Genomic DNA, 24,828 nt, shown 5'->3' with positions numbered 1-24,828 from the left:
CAGCAAAGGAGTCTAGAAGTGTGCGTGTGTGCGTGTGTGTGTGTGTGTGTGTGTATTCCCTTCCTCCTCCCCACTTTTCTATACTTGTAAAAAGCAAGCTGGGCGGGAAGGGGTTGTTGAATGTGTGTTGAATAAGCCATCTTATGGTATCGGCTGCAAAACTATGGTAGCCATTGCTTTTTTTTTATTTCTTATTTTCAGTTTTTGTTGGTGTTTTGGATTAAACCCAGCACCTCTTCCTGCTAGGCAAGTGCTCTACCACTGAGCTACTACATTCCCAGCCTTTTAAAAATATTATTTAAATGCCGGCATGGTGGTGCACTATTATAATCCCAGTATTTGAGAAGCTGGGACAGGATTGCAGGTTCTCAGACAGCCTTAGCTACTTATTGAGGCCCTCTGCAACTTAGTGAGACCTTGTTTCAAAATAAAGGATAAAAAAGTAGGACTGGGGGGTATAGCTAGGAGATAGAATGCTCCTTGGTTACATACTTATTACTGCAAAAAGAAAAAAATATATATATGCATTTATACATACATACATTATATATTTTTTTATTTTAAGATAGGGTCTTACTAAATTGACCAGGTTATCCTCAACCTTTTGATTCTCCTGCCTCAGCCTCCCCAGTACTTGACATGGTTTCCTATTCTAGATTATAAATTGCCAATGGGCAGATGTTAACTGACTAAATAGTGTTGACATAGAAAGCTGGCTTTTAGTAAAGGCATGAGATAAGTATAGGTCAGTGAACTAGAAGAAATGATGTAATGTTAACTAATATGATTTAAATATTTTATAGCCAGGCGTGGTAGAGCATGCTTGTAATCCCAGTACTTGGGAGGCTGAGACAGGAGGATTGCAGGTTTGATGGCAGCTTTATCAAGTAGTCGGGCTCTCATAAATCTAGTGAGACCCTGTTTCACACTAAAAAAATAGGGCGGAATGTTTAGCTTGGAGGTAGAATGCCCCTGGGTTCAATTCCCAGTACCACACACACACACAAAAAAAAAAAAATTTATGATGCTAGACTATCAACTCTTTTTTTTTTTTTTTTTTTTTTTTTGGTGGTGGTACTGGGGTTCCTGGAAACCCTCCTATCTCTGGGCTACACTCCCAGACCTATTTTTTATACTTTTTAAAATTTGGAAACAGGGTCTCTTAACCCAGCAAGGCTGGCTGTGACCCTGCGCAATCCTCCTGTCTCTGCCTCCCAAGCACAGGGATTATAAGCATGCACCACCATGCCCAGCTTAATTTTTACTGTTTTTTGATGAGTTAAAATTCTAGATGTGAACTTTCAGACACATTATTAGATTTGCATCTTATTATATCCCTATTTGTTGCATAGGTGAGGAATAAACTCTGAAAAATAATCTGACAAACTCATTTAGCTGGTAAATGAAGGTGTAATAGTCTCATCTCTGACTCAAAATCCTGGGACTCCTTATTACTTCAGGAAAAATATATTTACACACATTTGATAGTGGTTAATTAGGGGACTGTTCTTAGGTGTTTAATTTGGTCATCAACTTAAACTAAATCACATGGAATGGATACAACATTCCAAATTTCATGTTGCAAATGTCAAGAGTGAATATCCTTTCCTTTTGGGTTCTAAAAGGATTTGAGTTGTGGTTTAACTCCCATTTCTTAGTGTTGATTCAAGAGGTAAGGGGAAAAAAGCTTTTAGAAAAAGCTAATCTGTTAATTTGATACTTTTGCCTTTTTCAGTTAGAAATACTATAATTTAAAAATTATGGGTGTACTTGATTATAATGTAAGGAGATTCTTGATTTTATATTGCTTCAGAAACATGGGTGTGGCTGATGTGGTTGCTAACAATACAAATCTCCAGGTCCCATCCCCCCAAAATGTAATTCACTAAGGACCAAAATATGAAATTTTAAAGATTACCTTAGGTGCCATATAACACCATGAGATTCACTGGTATTATGCGCTTGACATTGTGCTTGTACAAAATATTTATTATAACAGAAAGTGCATAGACACATTTTTTTTTGGTGGTGGGTAATCGAACACAGGGCTTTGAGTATTTGAGTACGGTAGTCATATTTTAAATTCATTTCTACAGCCCCCTAAAAGTTCAAATCAATTTAAGAGATTATGCATCTTCAAATTGCTATTAGGTAATTTCCCATATATTAGTAGAAATCTTGTGCCTATTTATAATGATGCTCTGAGGTTAAGAACTGCAGGCTAATTTACGGTGGTAATCAGTCTCAAATCCCTCTGAGAATAGGTTCTTATACGCATTTGTATGCTACGGAATTTATAGACAGTTTCTGTCAGTGACCTGTCCCTTTGAGCCTCCTGATTTTCCTATTTGAAGAGCCACAATGGCTCCAGATGAGTTCTCACGCCACTTCAGACACATGGCAGCCTAGCATCCAGTAAAATGCACCTGTCTAATATATAAGCATGAAAGAATAATCTCTACTTGGAGAGACTGAAATTAACTGTCAAGAGTCCTAATTCAGTGGCAATTTTTGAACTAGAAATCATGGTTTCTGCCACCCACTGTTTCAATTTTTGTGTTGGCAAGAAATCCTCAAGGACTTGTTTTTGAGACACCCTCTCGCCGTACACACGAGAAAAATGAGACTCACAGCCACCAAATTATTTGTCCAAGGTCACACCCAGTATCCGCGACCAAGTCAGACAAAACCCCTCGGTTCCCATCCACCAGCCGACCCGGCTGCGGGGTGCTGCCCTCCCCCTTTCTATCCCCTCGCCAAACCACCTGACGCCCCTCCGAGGTTTCGGAATAAACTTGTTTTGTCTAACGGTCCTTCCCCACCCACTTTGGCGGTAACGCCGCCGGCGGTGAAGCCTTGCGCGGCGCGTTAATGAATGAGCCGGGGAGTCCACCCCGAGGCGGCTCGGGCGCGGAGGGCGGCGGGCGGCCGGCGGCGGGCAGCCCCGAGCGCCGCGAGGCTGGCGGAGCCGAGCGCGGACCCACCTCGCTGGCGGCGAGGCGCAGACCCCGCGGCGGCCGGCCCGCCCCCCGCGCGCGCCGCCCGGTACCTGCGCGCGGCCGCCCCGCCCGCCCCGCCCTCCCTCCATCCCTCCGTCCCTCCGTCCCTCCCGCGAGGCTGCGGCGCACGAGATCTGCGCCGCGCCCGCCTCCTCCCGCGGGCGGGCGGGTTCTCTTACCTTGTGAAAAATCGTCCCCGCGGCTGCCCCCGCCTCCCGCGCAGGACGTGTAATGGCGGCGGGCGAGGCGAGCGCGAGTACCGCAGTCCGGCGGCTCCCGCCTCGCCGCCCAGGCCGCCCGCAGGCGCACCCCGCCCGGCCCCGCGGTGCCCATCTATGAGCTCGGCGCTCCGCCGCCCCTCGCGCAGGTGGCCGCGCCCCCGGCCGAGTCATCGATCCCCCTCCCGGCGGCCCGCGCGGCCCGGCCTCCCGCCCGCCCGCCGCCTCCCTCGCGGCGAGCCCGGGCGGGGAGCAGCCGCCCGCCCGCGCGCGCCCTCCCGCGGCCCGCCCTCACTCCCCGCCGCCCGCCCCGCTCCCCTCCCCCAGTGGTTGCGTCCGTGACATCATCATCATGGCAACAAGAGCTGCAGCCCGGGACCGAGGCGCCCGTGCGATCCCCGGCGGCGGCGGCGGCAGCACCAGCTCCAGCTCCGGCACCGACCAGCGCGCCAGGGCTGCTCTCCTGCCGTGAGGAGGCGGCGCCGCAGCCGACCCCGCCGCCCGCGCGTGTGCGAGCCCGCGAGCCGGGAGCGAGCGACGAGCGGGCGAGGGAGGCCGGCGCCGCCGCTGTGGGGCCGCCGCGGAGGGAGCCGCCGCCGCCGCCGCTGCCAGCTCGCCCGCCGAGGGGAGGCGGTGGCGGCGAACATGTTCTCGGTGCGGATCGTGACTGCCGACTACTACATGGCCAGCCCGCTGCCGGGGCTGGACGCCTGCCAGAGCCCGCTCGCGCAGGCCGCCGTCAAGAAGGTGCCGGTGGTGCGGGTCTTCGGAGCGACCCCGGCAGGTAAGCGGCGGCGGGGCCGTCCTCCCGGCGCGCGGCGGCGGCGGGCGAGGCCGGCCGCGGGTCCCCGAGGTCGCTGGCGGGACCCGGCCGCGGCCCCGCGCCCCCCGCGCCCCCGGCCGCGCCCGCGCTCTCCTCTGCCCCTTCCCGGGATGCGGAGGCCCGGAGGGAGCGCGCGGAGGCCGGGCGTCTTTCTCTTTGAAGTGACCATGTGGCTGTGCTGTGAGTGCGGGTCGGGGCTGCTTAGGGGTAAAGCCTCCGCGGCTGGGCGCCCGGCAGCGTCCTCAGGTGCAAGGGTTTCAGGAAATGTGTATTCATGGAAATAGGAAATGCATGTTTATGTTGCCCAGTAAAACATCACACACACACACACACACACACACACACACACACGCGCGCGCGCGCCCCTGATGGGGGGAATTTATTAGGATCCACGGCCGAACTCAGCAGCGTAGACATTTCAAAATGTTCCGTAAAGCTGGCTTGTAGAATTGCATTTTAATATAGGCATTAAAATACTATTTTTTAAATATAGGCATTAAAATACTGTTTTGAGGAAGGGGTGAAGTGGGAGACAGCAGTGGCAGAAGCCACGTTCTCAAACCTCTTGGGGGTTTATGACAATATAAATAGAATAGAGGCCAGATTTACAGGGTGTTTTAAAATTGTTTCTGCTGTTTTGTGTGCTTTGAACTGCTTACATGAAATAATGAAGCTGCCTCCTGGAAAAAAGATGCTCTTACCTCTGGCTATGTATTGCCCTATGGGATTTTAGATAGCATTTCCCACTTGATGCTCCTTGCCCTCATCACCATTCATCTTATTACTACAGTCAGTTTCTGTGTGGACTACCTAGATAATAGCACTTCCCCTGAACGCAAGCACTCATTTCAGGCAGTTATCTTTTCATGTGATTTCTCTTTGTGAAAAATGTAAATGGTGGGAGATTTGGTAAAATATTCCCATTTAAGATAGTGAAAGAGATTTTGATGCTAAGAACCTTGAAATATGGGGAAATTAAGTGCTGTTAATTTGTAGAGAGTGTTAACACCTGAAACTTTGAAGGCTGGAAAACAGGCAGGAAAGTGTTTTAAAGGATATGGTTTCTGTTCTTTTAAATACAGTGGTGCGGTCTTTGTTTCTAATTGGGATTTTGGTGTAATAATACTGTTAGTTCTCACTTCAGATGCAGAGGAAGGATAAAATAGTGACGTTGATATAGCGCCATTCAGCCAGATTTTCCAAATCTCGAAGCAGCTTGCTAATATCTTATGGCATTTTTGTGTGTTACAGTTTGTATGGTTTGGGTTAGTTTTCTACACATAGCTTTTTTCTTCTTCGCCCAAGTCATTATATATCTGTGAATGATTTTCAAACTGTTTTATAGGAAAGTTTTGTCTGTGGAAGTAAAAACTTCACCGTAAGCTAACGGTAATAGGTGAGATCATGTTCTTTAAAAATAAAGAATATGGTATATTTTTGTTTCTAGATATTTTAAAAAGATACATGATCTATTTTATAAGTATTCTCTTCTGGACATTTACAATAGATTTACAGCCCCCTTCCCTTAAAAACAAATGCCCAAAGTTTTCCCCCCATTTACCTTGAAATGAATAGTGTAAATGGATAAAAAAAAAGACTTTTTGTGCTTAAATTAAAAGAAATAATACTAATACTACTGAATACAGAGAACTCCAAATTCCAACTTGCTGAGATACATCAGATTGAATGTGCTATATAGTTAGTTCACAGGTGCAAACAAGAATTGTTTATATAACAAGAAAAAACTGAATTTCTTGGTAAACATTTAGATTTTTAGTTTTCATAAGTCAATGTTTTTAGCATGTCAGGAACTTCCAATGAAATTAAGGCTAATTAAGTGTAAACAAAAACTACAGAATTATTTGCTTTTGAATTACTTTCTCAAAGAAAATTAGTCCATGACATACAGTAAAATAAGGCCAGATTGGCTTAGTAAAAGCCTATGCAACATAAGGTGCCTTATATAAATACAAGTGTATAAGATTTAATTTTGGAAGTCCTTCCTTACCTTGGTTTGGGGAAAAGATGTTTTTAAATTGAGCTTGCCTTATAAAGGAGATCCTGAAAAACAGCAGCAGAAGAAATCTTCTCTCAAAGTGGTTATTCCAGAATCTTAAATCTAAACTGATTGGATTATTATATTTGGACTAGTTAAGGCTATTACTGCATGAAAAGTATTTTTTCTGCTTTAGGAAACAGTCCAGTTGACTTCTGGTTGTCCTGTGTTTGGGGGACATATTTTGAGTAATGTAAAAATTGTCTTGGATTTAAAAGCTGCTATATCATAAGTTGGTGAATTTTAAAAATATATTTTTTAAAGTGGCATATTCAATTTGAATGGTAAATCCTGGCTGACTGACTTAATCCTTTGCTGATGAGGATATTGATTCCTTAGGGAATAATTTAAATTTTATCCCTGTGAGTGATGGAATTACAATAAAAAAGAACTCTTGCTTTTTTTTTTTTTTTTTTTTTTTGTACTGAGAATTGAGCCCGTGGGCATTTTACCTCCAAGCTACACCCCTATTCCTTTTATTTTTAAAACAGGGCCTCCCTAAGTTGTAGAGGTTGGCCTGGAATCTGAGATCTTCCTGTTTCAGCCTCCCAAATACTGGGATTACAGGTATAATTACTGGGATTATGGCTTTAAACCTCTGCTTTTCTTTATTTTAAAAGTGTCTTGCATGTTGTTTTGATGTAACTATATCTTGTTTTGATGTAACTATATCCTATATTTGTAGGAAAATGATTAATTTTTATATATTTTACTAACTTGGCTTAGTGGAGAGAAGTTATGAATAAAGCAAAGGAGAAAATTTTTCTCTTTGATCTGATTATGGGTATGATTTGCTCTACATAAAGTCCTGAGGCTTCACTGTGAGGACCTGACTTACTGGATTTGGGACCTGTCCAGTTTCTGTATCTCAACTCTTGCTTAGTTGCTTGATATAACTCCCTTCATGCTGAGTTTAGACAGCTCTCTCAGTTTTCTCAGCACCAGGTTAAACAGAATTATCCTTTCAAAGAACTTCCCTGCTGAGATGTAGAGTAGGAGTAAATAGAAGAGTGTGAGCTGTTCACAAAGCAAGTAATTAAACAAAGTAGGCCAAACAGTCTATAGAGGGAGCTGCTTGTCTTGAAGATTACTGTAAGGAACTCAGTTACTCTCTCCTAACTCTTCCTCCAGCTCTGAATATTTTGGTAGACTGTCCTAAACATGTCTTAAACATGAGACAAAGTTTTTTTTTCTTCAGGATTCATAATTCTGAAATGTTACATAGGTGCATATATTGTTATTCTTTTATAAGGCGAACTATAATAAACTACCAGAATAACCTTGTTTTTTTGTAAGTTGGTAGCTTATTAAATACCTTAAAAGCTGGCTTGGTGGTGCATACCAATACTTTGAGAGGCTGAGACAGAAGGATCACAGGTTCAAGGCCTCAGCAATTTAGTGAAACCCTGTTTCAAAATAAAAATGGCTTGGGGGATAGCTCAGAAGTAAAAAGCCCCCTGAGTTCAATTCCCAATACCAGTTTTAATATAGTTTTGATATCTATAGCTTTTTTTTTTTTTTTTTTCGTACTAGGGATTGAACACGGGGCATTCTATCTTCAAGTTCCACCCTCAGCGTTACTTTTTTTTTTTCTTTATTTTGAAACAGGGTCTCACTAAGTTACAGAGGACCTCACTAAGTAGCTGGGGCTGGCTGTGAACCTGCAATTTTCCTGTCTCAGCCTCTAAAGTACTGGGGTTCAAGCGTGTGCATTTATAGCATTTATTAACAACTCAGATTACAAAAGTTTCTTGAATCAAAGTCTTGTTTGCTCATACCTTTTGCTAAACCATTTAAAAAATCTTTTAGGGTTATATAATGTTAATTTGATTATAATTATTAGAGATTTTCAGGCACTATGAGATTTAGTGATGATTCATCACAAACAAAATTAATCATTTTAGTAGGTATTTGAAATCCTGAGTAGCAGATTTTATTAGCTTTTTGTATTATATTTGATTAAAATCATAATAAATTAGAGGTTAGGCTTAAGCAGGAGCCCTCTTAAATCTGTGGGCACAGTAGAATTGGATAATAGATGATTCAGTTCACTCATTGAACTAAATGAACAATCTACTACGTATGTCCATCAATTTTTTTTGGGGGGGGGTACTGGAGATTGAACCCAGGGGAGCATTGTTCCTCTGGGCAACCCCTGTCCCCTTTTTACATTTTGAAACAGGGTCCCTCTAAGTTGCTGAGGCTGGCCTTGAATGTGTGATCCTCCTGGTTTAGCCTCCCAAGTGCTGGGATTATAGGCAAGTGCCACCACGCCTGGGTACATCAAGTTATTTATTTATTTATTTTTTGCAGTACTGGGGATGGAACCCAGGGGCATTCTACCTCTGAGCTGCACCTCCAGCCCTGTTTTTTATTCTTTATTTTGAATATTTTGCACTGAGTTGCAAAGGGCCTCACTAAGTAGCTGAGGCTGTCCAAACTGCCATCCTCAGGTCTCAGCCTCCTGAATGCTGGGATTACAAGTGTGTGCCACCACGCCCGCCTTACATGAAGTAATTTTAAGGTGTCTTTATTAAAAAATAACTTTAATTACCCTCCAGAAATGTGCAACACATGCAAACAGAAGTTGAACATAGAATGATTCGACTATAGAAGTATATATAAAATACAGTGAATACTCAAAAGAGAACATGTTCACTGACCAGCCACTGACAGGCAAAAAGGGGAGTCAGGGAAGGCTTCGTGAAGGATTAAGTCATTTGAAAGGAGTTTTAAAAGAATTTAAATTTTTAAATAGAGGAACAGATAGGACACAACTGAAGAAAACTGCTCTCTGTAGGGCAGCTTGGTAGTACTTATCAAAATCTTTAAAATGTTCATTTTGGTAAAAATGTTCATTTTGGGCCCAGCACTCCTAATTTTAGGGATTTTAGCCTATGAACACAAATCTTTTGGCAAATCTAATGGTCTTTTGACTCCATCTACTTCTTTTCATTATCTATCACCACCCCAGTCTAAGCCACTAGCAGTTTTTCAAAATTTTACAACAGCCTCCTAATCTTGGTTTAATCCCAGACCACTCTGTCCCATTCTAATCTGATTTCTACATTGTAATCAGATCTTTTCAAATGCAAACCTGATTATATCACCCTACTTCTTGATATACTTCAGTAGCTTTCCATTATATTTAGGATAAGACAAAAACCCATGTCTTACGTGATGATGTTTACCTGTCTCGCAAGGTCTTGCATAGTCTGGACTCTACCTTTCTGTCCAGTCATGGCTTAAATCATTTTCTTCTTGCCTTGTTCTTTGTGTTCCAGTCATATTGGCATTATTTCAGTCCCTTATTCTTGCCATGCTCTCTCCCAAAATGAGGGCTTTATACCTGTTGTTCCCTCTGCCTAGAATGTTTTTCTTTTTCTTCACCTAAACTCTAATTTAGCTTTCCTCATGGAAGCCTTCCCTATTGAAGATTCTCAGAGCTCCACGAACTATCCTTCATAAAACTTGGTATGGTTATAATTTTATATATGTTGGAGATTATATCAGTTGATTGTAACCTCCAAAAATGTTGGTAATGTGTTTCTTTTTGTTCACCATATAAGTTAAATACCACAGAGCTTGAAACTCAAACATTTCCTGTGAGAATTAATAGATGATAGTCATCACAGAGAACAAACCCAGATACCCAGCAACTGGAAAGTGGTTGCATAAATTGAGCATGTTATTGTAATGAATATTATGTATCTTTGTAATCATGTTTTAGGATATATAATAGCATGGGGAAATGCTGTCAGTATATTATGTGAAAAAATCAGTTTATAGTAGTTACTTTCTAAAAATGTAAAAAAAAAATTACATCAACATAGAAAAGTCAATTCTCTCTAAAAGTTGTGTTTTGTGTTTTTCAGATTTTCTTCAGAGCACATGTATTGATTTTATATTTTGTAAAAACCTGTCCATATCCAAGTTAAGGAAAAAACTATTTTCTAGATAAGGTTAAAAAATATAAAACATGGGGTTCATTATAGTCTCCAGAATAAGTGTCAATCAAAATGGATGATTGCATGATGATAGCATTCATTTTTTTCCCTAGTGCTGAGGATTAAACCCTGGAGTTCAGTATGCCCCTAAACCCCCCTTTTTCAAATTTTGAAACAGTCTTGCCAAGCTGTTGAAGCTGGCCTTGAACCTGCAATCCTTGTATCTCAGCCTCCCAAGTACTGGGATTACAGGCATGTGCTATTCTACCCGGCTAGTATTGATTTTTATTACATAGGTTTAGTTTAAGAATTGCAAAAGGATATTTATATAAGAACTAGTAATTTATGATTTTATTACATCCACTTATGTATAAAATGATTTTAGTTTTAAAATGTTTTAAAAAGTAGTAGCATGGTTTTGGCACATGACAGCAATGAAAACAGGAAAGGCTAGAAATTAAATATATATGAGAATGTAACATATGAAAATGGATAACCACTTTTACCTATTAGTAGGGAAAAGGTTTATTACTTAATAAGCATTGTTGGAATAGCTAGCTGTTGTTCTGGAAAAAAATTTAAAAACTTGGCTTACATAGGAGTCAAAGATTTAAATTTTAGACAAAAATATGGGATAGTTATTTTTCATGTAATCTAGGAATGGTGAAGGACTCTCAGAGTATGAAAAATAATTGAAGCATAAAAATAAAAATATGGGGAAAACTCATGAAGTTGAAAGAGACTTGTAAAATTTATTCATACACGTTTTATGAAGGATTAATTTCTTCCTAATATACAACTGCTCCTAGGTAATCATCCAGTAGAAAAATGAGCAAAGATAATTTACATGAAAAGATGACACACTTATTTATAATGAAGATGTAAATTAAAGGTACAGCCTACTGTTTATCACCTGTCAAACTAGCAAAAATTGGTTACACAATATAACTTGGAAAAGATGAGAGAAAAAGGGAATGGGCATCCTCATACATTGCTGGTTTGAATATAGCTTTCATGTTGTATAGAAAGCAATTTGGAAGCTGTTTTCAAAATTAAGAGTGTATGTTTATATCAGCAATTCCATTGTAAGACTTTATCTTCTAGTTGACATTACATATGTGTCAATTAAATATGTAAGAATATTTGTGGTAACATTGTCATTGTAAAATATTGCAGAGAACCTAAGTATAAATCAGTAGTGGAAGTAGTTAAGTAAATTACTGTATGTCTTTTCAGTGAAATACTAGGCAGCTCTTAAAAACCATGAGACAACACTGTATATCTTTGGTATCATTTGTAAGACATAAGAGGATAGATAAGATGAAAAATTAAGTATGCTGCTGTTGTGTGTTTTAGATAGAATATAAAATCTATGTACAGTTATCTCTGGAAGGATATATAAGAGGTTGGTAATAGTGACTGCCTCCAGTATATTAGAACTGGTTTACCTAGAAGACAAAAGTGGACTTTTTTTTTAGTACAGTATTCCAAACAGCATTTGGTGATTTTTTTTTTAATTACCATGTGCTTACAATGCATATTCAGAGTTAGGATTTTTAAGGTATGTTGTGCTCACAGATTGTTAATGAAGAACAAAAAGTAAAAGGCCATAATAGTTGTTATAAACAGTTGCCAAATGATTATTGTATCACTGTGTTAAATTTTAGATTTTGTTAGAGGTCTTTTAATTCAAAGTTTTTAGTTGATCTTACATGGCTCATTGAAATGTTTCATGTTCCCAGTGGATTGGGGGCTAAAAGAATGCTTCTCTGAGGTTCCTGTAAACAGCATTATGAGTGACACCCAGCAGTTCCTTTTGATAGTTTAAGTGCATAAAAGAAAGTGTTTTACTAATTGGAATCTACCTCAGCAGCCAGACACAGAGGATACAGCTACCTCTTGTGGAAATGAGGTAGTAGAGCTGCTATTGAAGTTTATATTAAGGGTTCCTGAGGAGCATCCACTCAGCACAAGATGCAGCCCATGGATGATGGAGGACAGGGAAGCAGAAAGGGTGCCCCTAAGGGAGGCCCCGCTCTAGGCCTGAATGTCTGCTCACTTCTCTTGGATCCTGATTATCATGTGTGTTTGGTATACCATTTTAGCTTGGTGCAAAGTTACTGCCTAATAGTGTATTGTATGTGTTGCCAAAATAATAATAATAACAATACTAGTGTTACTATTATTATTTTGAAATATTGGTCTCGCTGTGAAAAGTTTATAAAGTGTATTCATATTATGAATTTCAGCATTGCATATGTCAAGCAATATCCTTGATATTTTAAATTTTAACTTTTCTTTATAATTATATGAAGAAAATATAAATTTTTATTTTACCAGGTACTATGTAGATGCCCCCAAATTACTTCCTGCTGTCCAGTGTGCTGAACTTGTTAGTTTAAATATGGAAAAGGTTGGAGTAACACCATTCTAGTCAAATCCTCGTTTTTTTTTTCGGTGGTGGTACTGGCGTTCCTGGAAACCCTTCTACCTCCGGGCTACACTCCCAGACCTGTTTTTTATATATATATTTGGAAACAGGGTCTCTTAAGTCAGCATGGCTGGCTTCGAACCTGCGCGATCCTCCTGTCTCCGCCTCCCAAGCGCAGGGATTACAAGCGTGTGCCACTACGTCCCAAATCCTCTTATTTTATAAATCAAAACAAATTATAGATAGGCAGGCTCAAGGATTTGTCCAGTATCAGTAGTTGGTTGGTATGGGGTTGGGTTTGAAAACTGGGCACCTTAAATCTCAGCTCTAGCTGGCTCACACTGACCACCCCCCAACCTCAGGGGATATTGGGGGAAGGCATTGATGGTAGTTAAGACATGAAAATAAGGACCTTGGATGAATTATTAAAAGCATAAGCAAGCTGGGCGTGGTGATGCACACTTGTAATCCCAGCATTTGGGAGACTGAGGCAGGAGGAACGTGGTTCATAGACAGCCACAGCTACTTAGTGTGGCCCTTTACAATTCAGTGAGACCCTGTTTCAAAATAAAGAATAAAAAAAAATAATAGGTCTGGGGGTGTAGCTCAGAGGAAGAATGCCGCTGGTGGTTAGAATCTTCTTGTAAAAGAAATAATAGTAAGACTAATTTTGTGATGATTGGTAAGCAGAATTCAGAATAGATACAAAAATTGTATGCAGGGTTTTTTTTCTTTCAAGATTATAATAGATCTTTCAGGTTCCTTTATTGCTATAATTTAGTCTTCTATCATCTCACTTTTGATTGGATTAGAATATTCAATTAAAATAATGTGGGTGAAAAATGATTCAGACTTAACCTTAAGTAGGTTGGGTATAAGTAGATTTCAGAGGTTGCACAACCATTGCTCTAGATGTTTCAAAGAAATACTTAAAAACTTATTGAGATACAGTATATGCTGTGGTGTATGTTACTTTGGTACCTACCTGCCATCTTAATACCACATTGATATTAAATAAGAGAAGAAATGATGAGAGTTAAGACACAATAAATGTTGGGTAAAACTATGTTAATATAATTTTCATGTAAATATAGATAAGATAGGATGGATCGATGTCTTAGGTAGTTATAAGTGGATGCATTTTTTTAAAAAACCAAATCATAAGTAAAACTAAAATCCTTAGTGACAGTCTCTAACCTTTTGGTCCTTTTTTCTTTTTATTTATTCTACATTTTTTAGATAATTTATTTCTTCTGGTTCTCTGTAAATATTTAAATATTTCATTTTTTAAATGAAAACAATTTTGTTGCTTAATTAGTATTACCAAACTGGACTGTTTTCTCCAGCAGAAATTGAATTATGCCTGGCAAAGTAAATTCTGAGGAAAATGAGTAGTAGTTGTCAATGGAAAATTATATAACTATACATACCAGGCCATTTCTACTTTCTTCTTAGATGATAGTTTGGGAAAATACTAAGAATTTGAAGTTAGTTTTCTTGGAGCAGTTATTTAATTTTCTTTGGGTTCAGAGAGAATATACTCTATAAACAAATTAAAGAAAGTGTATTACTTCAAAATGCCTTGCCTAATATATGAAAATTTATAAGTTTCTATTTTTCTTCCATTTATTGCAGTCACCAAAGAAATATAACAAAAATAAAAGATATTTATTTTGCTTATATATATTTACTTACACTTCAAAGTAATCTATATATTAGGCTTTGTTTTGAGATGTGAGTGAAAGACTTTGTAAGAATACCTGTTAATATGTGAAAGAATGTAAAGTTAAAACATGTTGGCATACTCCTAGTATCTCAGAACAAGAAAATGACTAATCTAAATTTCATTTCAGAATAAAAACCAAGACAAGCCACATAAAACCAACCTAAAAATTAAACTGTCATCATATTATTTGTTTTAAAACTATGGAATAATATATCTGAGGAAGATTTCTCTCAAAATTGTTTTTCTCAATTTCAAGTAAGTAATTTATTTTGGTTGATATATTGGGGGTGAGGGGGGTGGGGCAATCTTGGCATTGAAGTTGATAATCCTGCTCATCCACAAAGTAACAAATCAAATATCAAAATCTTAAAAACCCCTATGACTCTTTTGACCACTACCAAAAGATTATCTTCTTGGTTTTCTAAGTCTTAACTCTCTTTAACATTGCTATTAAGGACTTACTACCCTGAGTATTGTGTTTGTCCTGTGGTCCCAATGTTCCTTCATCCCACCCACTGCCTTCTAACTACTGAGACACTCTGGGAAAGTTATTTTACTTCTATTTGCCTTAATTTCCTCCTCTGTAAAATGAATTTTGATGATTTCTGCCTCACAGGATTATTGTGATTAAGGTAACCAGAAAGTAGCTAGCAAGATAATGTTATATTTTTAACCTTCTTTCTCCAGAATCTGCAACTTTTACCTCATATGTAGTAAGTGTTGTTTGCCTGTTTCAAACACTTTTAAAAAATAACTTTTTTTTAAAAAAAGTAAGTACTCCATCCAGGCCTGACATTTAAAAAATTATTGATGTATATAGACAAAGAAGTGTCTAGGCCTGATTTTGCCTTGAAAAGGCAGCATTAAGCCATTGATCAAGGAATAACTGCAGTTTTCCAGTGTTGCAGATTAATTTAAATATATTTTTTCTGAAAAGTATTTTCCAAAGTAATCAATAATGCCGTATTTTAAAACCAGTGGTAGAAGCCGGATGTGGTAGTACACTCCTCTAGTCCCAGGACTTGGGAGGCTGAGATAGAAGAATCACAGGTTTGAGGCCAGCCTTAGCAACTTAGTGAGACCTTGCTTCAAAATAAAATAGGGCTGGAGCTATAACTTCCAGATAGAATGCCCCTGGGTTCATCCCTGGCACACTATAACAAAAAAGAAAGAAAAAGAAAAAAAAGAAAGAAATGAGAGTAAAACATGTTGAATGTGTGTGCCAAATGCCACAGTACAAGTATCCTGTCAGTAGGAATTTATTTCTCTCGTTTTTTACTTTTTGGGAATTTATAGCACATACAAAACAGAAGCCTTTGGATTTTAAACCTATATGGGATTGTGGGACACAGACCATTATTGTCTAGAGCTTCAACTATCTTCACCATTTATTTTCTATGTATAGTCCTAGGTTTTGTTTTGTTTTTGAAATATCTTTTAGTTTTTATTATGAAATCAGAAGGATTTTCAAATTAACTTTGATGTATTCTACCTTGGTTTATGATGGTTAGGGTTTTTAAAATATGACCTGTATTTTAAATACCTTAATTTTATATCATCTTACTAACAGAAATGGTAGGCCATTTATATTGGGCCTTTACTGTGTGATCTAATATTTCAAGTGATTTAATATTCACAACAGATCAATAAAATAGATGCTATTTACCTCCATTTTACAGTTGAGAAAATAAGGCATGAAGAGGTTAATTAACTTTTGCCAAGTTATGTAGCATAATGAGTTAAATGAGAGGACATGTATTAATTCATTACCTATCTAAACAGAAGGAGAGACACAAAATCTGAGATGTGTTTCTCCCAACACTTTTAGAATTCAATAATGGCCATTACTGATAGTGACCATAAATATATTCTTATTCAATTTTTTGTGACAGTACCCTAGAACCCTGTACTGATTCATTTCTTCCTAAGCAATATTAATGCTTTTAAATTCGTGTTCTCATTTGTACTGAATTATTTTATGTAGATGTGCTCATGAGGTGATTGGAGGACTTCAATATAATCCTAAAATATTTTTATAAGTTTGGTTTAATAAAATAGTACAAAAATATACAGTTAGCTCTTCATATCTGCAGGTTCCTTTTCCAGAAATATAAGCAACCTCAGATCAAAAGTATTTCAAGGAAAATGTGTGTTAGTGTTGAACATGAACATGTCTATCTTTTTCTTGTCATTATTCCCTAAACAGGAGTCTAACAACTATTTATGTAGCATTACATGTTATTAGGTAATTTAAGTAACTCAGATGATTTAAAATATGGGAATATTGTATAGGTTATATACAGATACTATGCCATTTTATATAAGGGACTTAAGCATCTGGGGGAGGCATCTTGGAACCAACACCCCATGTATACTAAGAGACATATTCTCATTGTAAAATTTAAAAAGCAGGAATGATAAAGCAAAAATTTTCTTTGACCATCAGTCTTATTTTCCTCCCTACCTGTATCAGCTTTTGCTGTGTAACAAACCTCCCCCAAACTTAGTTGTATAAAGCAATAGTGGTTTGTTAGTTTAGGATTCTGGGCTGGGCTTAGGCATGTCTGCTGGGCTCCTTTGTAAGACTTCACCCAACTGATTATGTCAGCTGGAAGGTGACTGGTCTAGGATAGTTTTACTCATAGGACTCAAATTGGGTCCTGGCCCTTGACTGTGGTAGGACTCCGTGTCTCCAGCAGGCTAATTGCAGTTCCTTTACCTTGAGGCAGTGCTAAGGTTTGCAGGAGCAGCAAATGAAGCCAGGCCCCATATACTTATTTTCTGTTGTTCTAGAGGCCCTAACAAATCACATGCCCAAACCCAGAGGGTATGGGAGGGGTTTCTTAAAAATATGTGACTAATTTGGGGGCATACTATAACAGTCTGTTGTACTGCTGTTGCTGGGCAGACTCTTCAGAAAGGATTCACAGGAGTGACAGTCCTCATTTCTTGATGCTGCCCTGTGGAGTTTGGGGTTGAACCCAGGGCCTTGCATGCAAGGCACATGGCTCTGTCACCCAGCTATACCTCTAACCTGTGGTGTATTGAAAATGACCAGTAGCCCACATCAGGTTGAATATATCTTTTGTGCTATTTTTTAAACATCTTACAAGGAATTCTTCAAATGATAAAAACTGTTAAGTTAGGGTTATTTTAATCTGTACTCCCACGAGAAATGAGACACGTTCCTTGTGTTCGAGATTATGTTCTAAAATGTTTTGATCAGTGCCAATCTAACAGGTAAAAACATGGATCTTAGTGTAGTTTTAATTTGCATTTCTTTTATTATGAATGAGATTATCTTTCCATATGCTTAGCGAACATTTATATATTTTTAATACACCATTTCTTTATATTTTACCTATTGAGAGTCTTGGTCTTTGTTTATTGACCTCTTTATATATCAGGAAAATTGGTCTCTATCTGAATTGAGTTGCAAATATTTTTCCCAGTTCTTATGGTATATAACTTTTATTTAAATAGTGTGTTCATTTGAAAGACTTTTAATTTTAAATGAAGCTTTAAAATGATCTAAAATCATTTAGATGAAGTTATATGTAAGTACTAGGCAATGGAATGAAAGGAAAAGATCCTGTCCGTATCACATCTTATTTACAGAGCTTACCTTTTAAAACTTCTTGACTTAAAATGAAAAACTTCAAAAGGATACTATCTGATTTATTTTTTCCTCTTCTAGATATGTTTCTATCACAACACCACTCTCTAACAGTGCAGTCCAAGAAGTGGGATCATCCTTTGGAGAGCTATTTTTAGGTGATCACATTGTGTTAATATAGGTGGAAAACATTTTGTATCAAGTTAGAATAAACTATTAACAATGCTACTTTGAGTCTTATCTATTTCAGTTTATGTGTTGTGTGTTTAATACATACAAATATCTATATTAGTAGTGGTTCAAGCAGTGCTCTACGAAATATCATTTTTTATCTGTTCAACCAGTCTTAATCAACCACATGTATATATGAGAATGAGTAGATTAAGTTAGCTTTAACCCAGTTGATCACATAGCAAAAGGACAGAAAAACAGAGTCACCTTTTTTGAGAAAGCAGTAATAATACTTACTACCCAAATAATGCCCCCAATTTTTTATAAAATTGTGGGGAGCTAGGAAGAAGATGGCAGAGGATCTAGGTGTAGCATCTGACATGAAATTCATAACCTTTCCTCTTAATTTCTGTATAAAAAGATTAAAAGCTGCAAGGCTAGATAGGTTAGCATGTCATGAGTAATATAGTTGGTATTTTTTTCTAGTACTAAAATTCTAAATGTTTTTGAAGTTGCCAACCCATTTTCCATATATAATTTTACCCAGCAGCATCGAAAAACAAATAGCAATACTCAAGTGATTTGGTGTGGCATGGTTGAAAGCCAGTTTTTGCTATGTGTTGCATAGTTTTAAATTTTTAAAGTTATAGGGGTATTTTTAGGATCTTTTTACAAAAATATATTGTATATATTTCACTGAGAATTAAAATTTCCCATTTATTGGATACCAAATTATTAACATACTATTGTTTCCTTGGTTAGTCCTTTAAAGCAATTAACATTTTTGAGGTTGAACTAATGACTTAGTGTGTGCCTTTAACGTACATGTTAATGTACACAGTAATTTTCCTTCTTAAAGAAATATGACATCTTTTATTTATATATATTCTTTTATTCATTTTATATACTTTTATTGGTGTATTGTAATCTCACCTGGTAATAAAGTTCAGAGTGATGACATTTCTTTTTCACTGTGTGTACTTAGCTTTCATCCAGTCTGTCATGTAATAAATTTATTTTCTACTTGTATTTTATTCATTTTTGCCTTCTCATTATTTTAGCTGTGTGTGTATTTTATTTATTTAATTAATTTATTTAGTGTTACTGGAGATGGAACCCCAGGGCCTTCTATTTCTTTATTTTGAAACAAGGTCTGTGTTGCAAAGGGCCTCACTTAGTAGTAGCTGAGGCTATCTGTGAACCATGATCCTCCTGTCTCAGCCTCCCAAATGCAGGGATTACAAGCGTGCACCACCATGCCCAGCTCAAAAATCACTTTTAAAAATATATATACTGAAATGTAGTTGTATTATAAAGCTCGAGAATAAGATAAAATGCTATTTTCTTTTATGCAATGTAGGTTGAGTTTCCCTTATTCACAATGATTGGGACCAGAATTATTTCAGGTTTTGGATTTTTTTTTAGAATTTTGAAATATTTGCCAGTATATAATGAGATATCTTGAGATTAAGACCCTATTTTAAATGCAAAATTTACTTATGTTTTCTAAATACCTTAAACATTTAGTGTCAGTATAATTTTATACAATAATTTTAGTTCACCTCTACTTGGACTGTGACCCATCACATGAGGTTAGGTTTGGAATTTTTTACTTATGATATCATGCTGGTATGTAAAAAATTTAGAATTTTGGAGATTAAGAGTTTAGAGTTTCAGAATAGGGCTGTTTAACCTGTATAAAAAAATTTTAGCTTTGCTTTTGAGCACTCCCAGCCTCTTACAGAAATCTATTAAGACTGCTTTTAGTTTTTTTATTTATTTTCTTTGGTGGTACTGGGATTCCTGGAAACCCTTCTACCTCCGGGCTATACTCCCAGACCTATTTTTATACTTTTTTAAAATTTGGAAACAGGGTCTCTTAAGCCAGCATGGCTGGCTTCGAACCTGCGCAATCCTCCTGTCTCCGTCTCCCAAGCGTGGGGATTACAAGTGTGCACCACCACGCCTGGCTTAAGACTGCTTTTAAAGCACATGCTGTAAACCCAGTACTTGGAAGGTTGAGACAAGAGGATTGCAGGTTCAAGGCCATCTTCAGCAACTCATGAGACCATAGCAACTTAGGGAGACCCTGTTTCAAATAATAAGGGATCTGGGAATGGTTTTGCATGCTTTTAATCCCAGCATTTGGGAAGCTGAGACAAGAGGATCGCAGTTTGCTGAATGTTTTAAATTGTATATGTTCTCTTTCAAAACCACATTAGCTTATGTATCAAAGTAAACAATTTGGTCTCAACTCAGTATATTAATTAGGTATGGAATACCACCACTAATCTATTTATACTGTACTATTTAAATCTAATCTTGAGTTGTTGTTTTTTTTCCAACTTAAATTTTCAGGTACTGTTTTTCAGGAGATTGTATATGTGGTATACTTTGTGAACCCTTGAGTATCTGAAAATGTCTTTTTGTTTTGTGTGCTTATTGATGACAGCCTGGCTCTCTATTTTACTCTAGTGTCCCAGGCTTTTTCTTTTTATTATTTATTATTCTGGTGTCTTTTAAATTTAATTGGGACAATAAGGTCCTTTTGATGTAAGGTACTCTTTATTTTACAGTAGTTCTTTTATACCTTTAATTAGCACGTTCAATCATTTTTTTAAAGTAATATCAGCTACTTGTAGGTTGGTTCACTTTTTTTTTTTTTTTTTTTGAGACAGGGTCTCACTAAGTTGCTGAGGACGGTCTTGAACCTATAATTCTTTTGTCTCAGCCTCCCAAGTACTGGGATTACCAGCATGCCTGGCCATGGATCACATTTTTGAAAAATACTCTTTCTAGTCAGGCATGGTGGCACATGCTGTAATTCCAGTACTTGGTAGGCTGAGACCAGAGAATTGCAGTTTCATGGCCATCCTCAGCAACTCATGAGACCATAGCAACTTAGGGAGACCCTGTTTCAAATAATAAAAAGGGAGCTGGGAGTGGTGTTGCACACTTTGTAATACCAGCATTTGGGAGGCGGAGACAAGAGGATCGCAGTTTGCAGGCGGCTTTAGCTACTTAGTGAGGTCCTTTGCAACTCAGAGAGACCCTGTTTTGAAATAAAGAATAAAAAATAGGGCTGGGGGTATAGCTCGGATAAAAATAATAAGGGTTAGTGTTGTAGTTTGGAGGTAGGTGCCCCTGAGTTCAATCCCCAATAGACTTCTCTCTCAAAATACACTTTTGTTATGAACTTTATCTTTTTTCATTTTTAGCAAACATTTCTTTGTCTTCTACATTGCTGATATATTTTTTGCAATATTGATTTTGTTTTTTCTCCTCTCTAGTATAGATTTATATTTTGTTTTTGTTTTTTTCCTTTTATCTTTTTTTAGAGTTTGATTTATATCTTAGTCTCTCTATAAGTCTGTTGCCTTTTTATTCCTTTCTGGCTTTTTCAATTTATGATATTTCCTTATGAAAGATAATTTCACAAAATCTTATTTTTTTATTGAGAACACACAGCAGATATTTTCTACATTTCTTCTGTTTCCTATTATAAATTATCGCAGATCCTTTTCTTTGGGCATTTTTAAGAAAGTTATTTTATCTATGCTGTTGAGTGTTTGTATAAGTCTATTCTATGCTTATCCATCTGTGAACAAGAGGCTGTCTAGGCCTACTGTTTTTTAATAAATGTGGAATGCCAAGCCCACTTTGTTGTCATCATTTTTCACTAATAAGCTGATAGAATTTCCCTCCCTGGTATAGAAAGCCAGTGAATGAGCAACTAATTCAAATGAAATTCATTATTGTCCCTATACTGGATTGAGCTTTGTTTTCTTCCTCTTCCTACAGCACACTTCTGTGTTCTCTTTCTTTCCTTTCTCCTGCCTTCATTTGTGTGAGTGAGTGAGTGAGAGAGAGAGAGAGAGAGAGAGAGAGAGAAGAGAAGAGAGAGAAGGGAGAGAGAGAGGAGAGAGAGACACACACACACACACACACACACACACACACACACACACACACACACACACACACACACTGGATATCCAGGGATTTTCTACCTTCGAGCTACATCTCCAGCCCTATCTCACTTTTATTTTGAAATAGTCTTCCTAGGTTGACTATTGTCTCACTACTTGCTAAGGCTGTCCTGTCCTCTTGTCTTTTTGTCTCAGCCTCCCAATACTGAGGTACAGACATGTGCCACCATGCCTGGACATTCTTTTTTTTTTTTTCCCTTTAAACCAGAGCATTACATGAAAACCTCTAGATAGTACAGGTCCTTAGGACTATGGGTGATTTAATCAGTAATAGAAACTAATTTAATTTTTGGAAGCTAATTTAACATCCCAGGATAGAGAGAGCTGTGTTCCATTAATGTTGATATTAGGTGCTTTATTTTTAGAATAGATGAAGAGAAATCTTTAATGAGAGAATACAACCATAGGTGTCTTAAAAGGTAAAGAGTACTAGTTTCTGTTGGATCCTGAGGATTCTATCTGGTTTATTTTTTCCTCTAGATTTTGTTTCTATCACAAGACTACTACTTTTGACAATCCAGTCCAAGAATTGGGATCATGTCTCTTAAGGTGGAGAATGGGGTTGTAAATCTTTAGCAAAAAATCAAGAGAATACTTAGTTATTCTGTATTTTGTTGATTCTATAAAGCATATCCTCCCTCCCCATTTTACATCTTAGCAAGTATCAAGTGGTACATCATATTTAATTGGCACTGCTTTTTCTTTCTTGGTAGTACAAAAAGTAATGATGTTTTATATAATTGTCAGCATTTTAGATTCAGTGAAATATATTGATAGATATTTAGTGTCAATCTAAATTGAGTCTCCTTATTTATTGTAAATATAGGGTTAACATTAGCTTTTCTTTCTGAACAATATTGGCCTTAAATTAACTGTCTAGCTTTATTTACTTGGGATCCTGTTAAGGAAGAATATCAGTTGTGTAACCACGCACCCTTGCTTTTGGTAAAATTGACTCATGATTAGTAATTTACATACAGATGGTATGTGGATGAACTATAAGTACTGGTGGGAGATTATGTCTTTGGGCTTTCCTGAGTGTGATAACTTTTGTAATCAAGCAGGTCTGTTGCTGAAGCTCAGGAAGCTATGTCTGTGGGCCTGGAGATAATGTTTACCGTTTGATACTCTATAGACTAGAGTACCTGTTGCACTAGTCCTTGTGCTCTCATTCTCTTACACTTGACCTACCACCTGAGGAAGCCAAAGAGAAGAACCCGAAGTGCTGTAAAGACTTCTAAATGACACTGTCCTGCTGTCATGTCGTTTGATATTTTATATCTTACTAGGATGTACAGTCAATGTCTTATATATCCTGTTTGGGTTGTGTGAGTCTTGCTGTAGAATTGGACCTAATAACAATGGATGTTTAACCTGTTTTTTTCCAGCCCAGGATCTTACTGTTTTTGTTTATACCATAATAGTTTCCCAGCTTGCTTATAACTTCACCTCTTTTCAGATTTAGCTCTTATATTATCATGAGTGGTCATTCTAAAACTCAGATTTAATCCAAATGTTAACATATTTACAGTGGATTTAAGTCATATTGACAACACTATAAGTAAGTAGGTGAATAATTACTAATAACTTAAGTGTTTACAAATAAGAGGTGGTTACATCTGTATGATACATATGGTCTGCTATCCATATGTACATTCTTTTAGGAAGAATAGAATGGGAAAATGTTCTCTTTCATGACTAAGTGAATAACAGGTTTCAAAATGGTTTGTACAGAGCCAGGCGTGGTGGCAAATGCTTGTAATCCCAGCATTTGGGAAACTAAGATCTGAGGATAACAGTTCGAAAACAGCCTCAGCTACTTAGTGAAGCCATCTGCAACTTAGTAAGACCCTGTTTCAAAATAAAGAACAAAAAATAGGGCTGAGGGGTGTAGCTCTGAGGTAGAATGCCCCTAGGTTCCATTACCAGTACTGGAAAAAAAAAAATGGTTTGTATAGTATGACCCTTCTTTTAAAAAATGCATATAATATAAATATATGGACACAACTAATAAAATGCATCAGAAAGTGAAATGTTTATTTGTAGGTGGTATATGTGATGTTTTTCTTTTTTGTGTGTTTAAAAGTAAAAGTATGGCCGGGTGTGGTGGCACATGCTTGTAGTCCCAGCATTTGGGAGGTTGAGACAGGAGAATTGCTGAGACAGCCTCAGCTACTTGGTTTGGCCCTTTGCAACTTAGTGAGACCCTGTTTCAAAATAAAGAATAAAAAATAGGACTGGGGGTGTAGCTCAGAGGTAGGATGCCCCTGGGTTCCATCCCCAGTACCAAAAAAATAATAAAAGTGCTTATTATAATTAGGAAAAAACCAGACCAAAACATGATAATCTGTTGACATTCTTCTTCTAGAGACCATTATTAGCTCCTGCATTCTAGAGGTATTTCACAAAATGTAGTTCATGGACATAACTGTCTCAGAATCACACACTTTTTATTAAATATAGATTCCTAGAGTCCACCCCACATACAGAAAATAAAAACTTTGAGGTTATCTGATAATCTATGGTGCTTGTCAGCATGTAGTACACATTATAATAAACACCACAGATGATTCACAGATATTCTAAAGTTCTGAAACTGTATTGGAATATAAAGACTGGATAATATAAAGCTTTTTCATTATCTAGCAGTTGGCTACATTTTAGCCTCATCTTGTGCTTCCTTCCCATGTGCTTGGGTCTTCAGTCAAAATTGCTTACTCTTGTGTGAATGCTTAAGGCTTTGCATATGCAGGAAAGTGGGGACCATGGTTGTTCTAGGTGTGCAGAATACTTACCATAATATAGTCCTTCATTGAATGAATGAATATTATTCTTGTGTATGGGATGAATTT

The 24,828-nt window shown here is 37.8% G+C and overlaps 2 protein-coding genes across 2 annotated transcripts in view; both read left to right on the top strand.

Moving 5' to 3' along the window:
• The window catches only part of LOC308266068 (importin subunit alpha-1-like), a gene marked incomplete at both ends in the record, with an annotated part of 81,546 nt that extends 78,709 nt beyond the window's left edge, over positions 1-2,837 (top strand). Inside the window, 1 exon segment of the mRNA XM_080700104.1 lies at positions 2,655-2,837. Coding sequence (XP_080556230.1) covers positions 2,655-2,837 — 183 coding nt within the window.
• Positions 2,838-3,862: 1,025 nt separating this feature from the next.
• REV3L (REV3 like, DNA directed polymerase zeta catalytic subunit) overlaps positions 3,863-24,828 on the top strand; it is a gene marked incomplete at both ends in the record, with an annotated part of 161,978 nt that continues 141,012 nt past the window's right edge. Inside the window, one exon of the mRNA XM_080700388.1 lies at positions 3,863-4,001. Within this exon, the coding sequence (XP_080556514.1) occupies positions 3,863-4,001 (139 nt within the window). The remainder of the gene's footprint in view (positions 4,002-24,828) is intronic.

The sequence above is a fragment of the Muscardinus avellanarius genome, assembly GCF_963383645.1.
Source record: "Muscardinus avellanarius genome assembly, chromosome: 8".
Classification (NCBI taxonomy): domain Eukaryota; kingdom Metazoa; phylum Chordata; class Mammalia; order Rodentia; family Gliridae; genus Muscardinus; species Muscardinus avellanarius.
The sequence above is the reverse complement of the archived record's forward strand: the minus strand, read 5'-3'. Positions and strand labels throughout refer to the sequence as shown.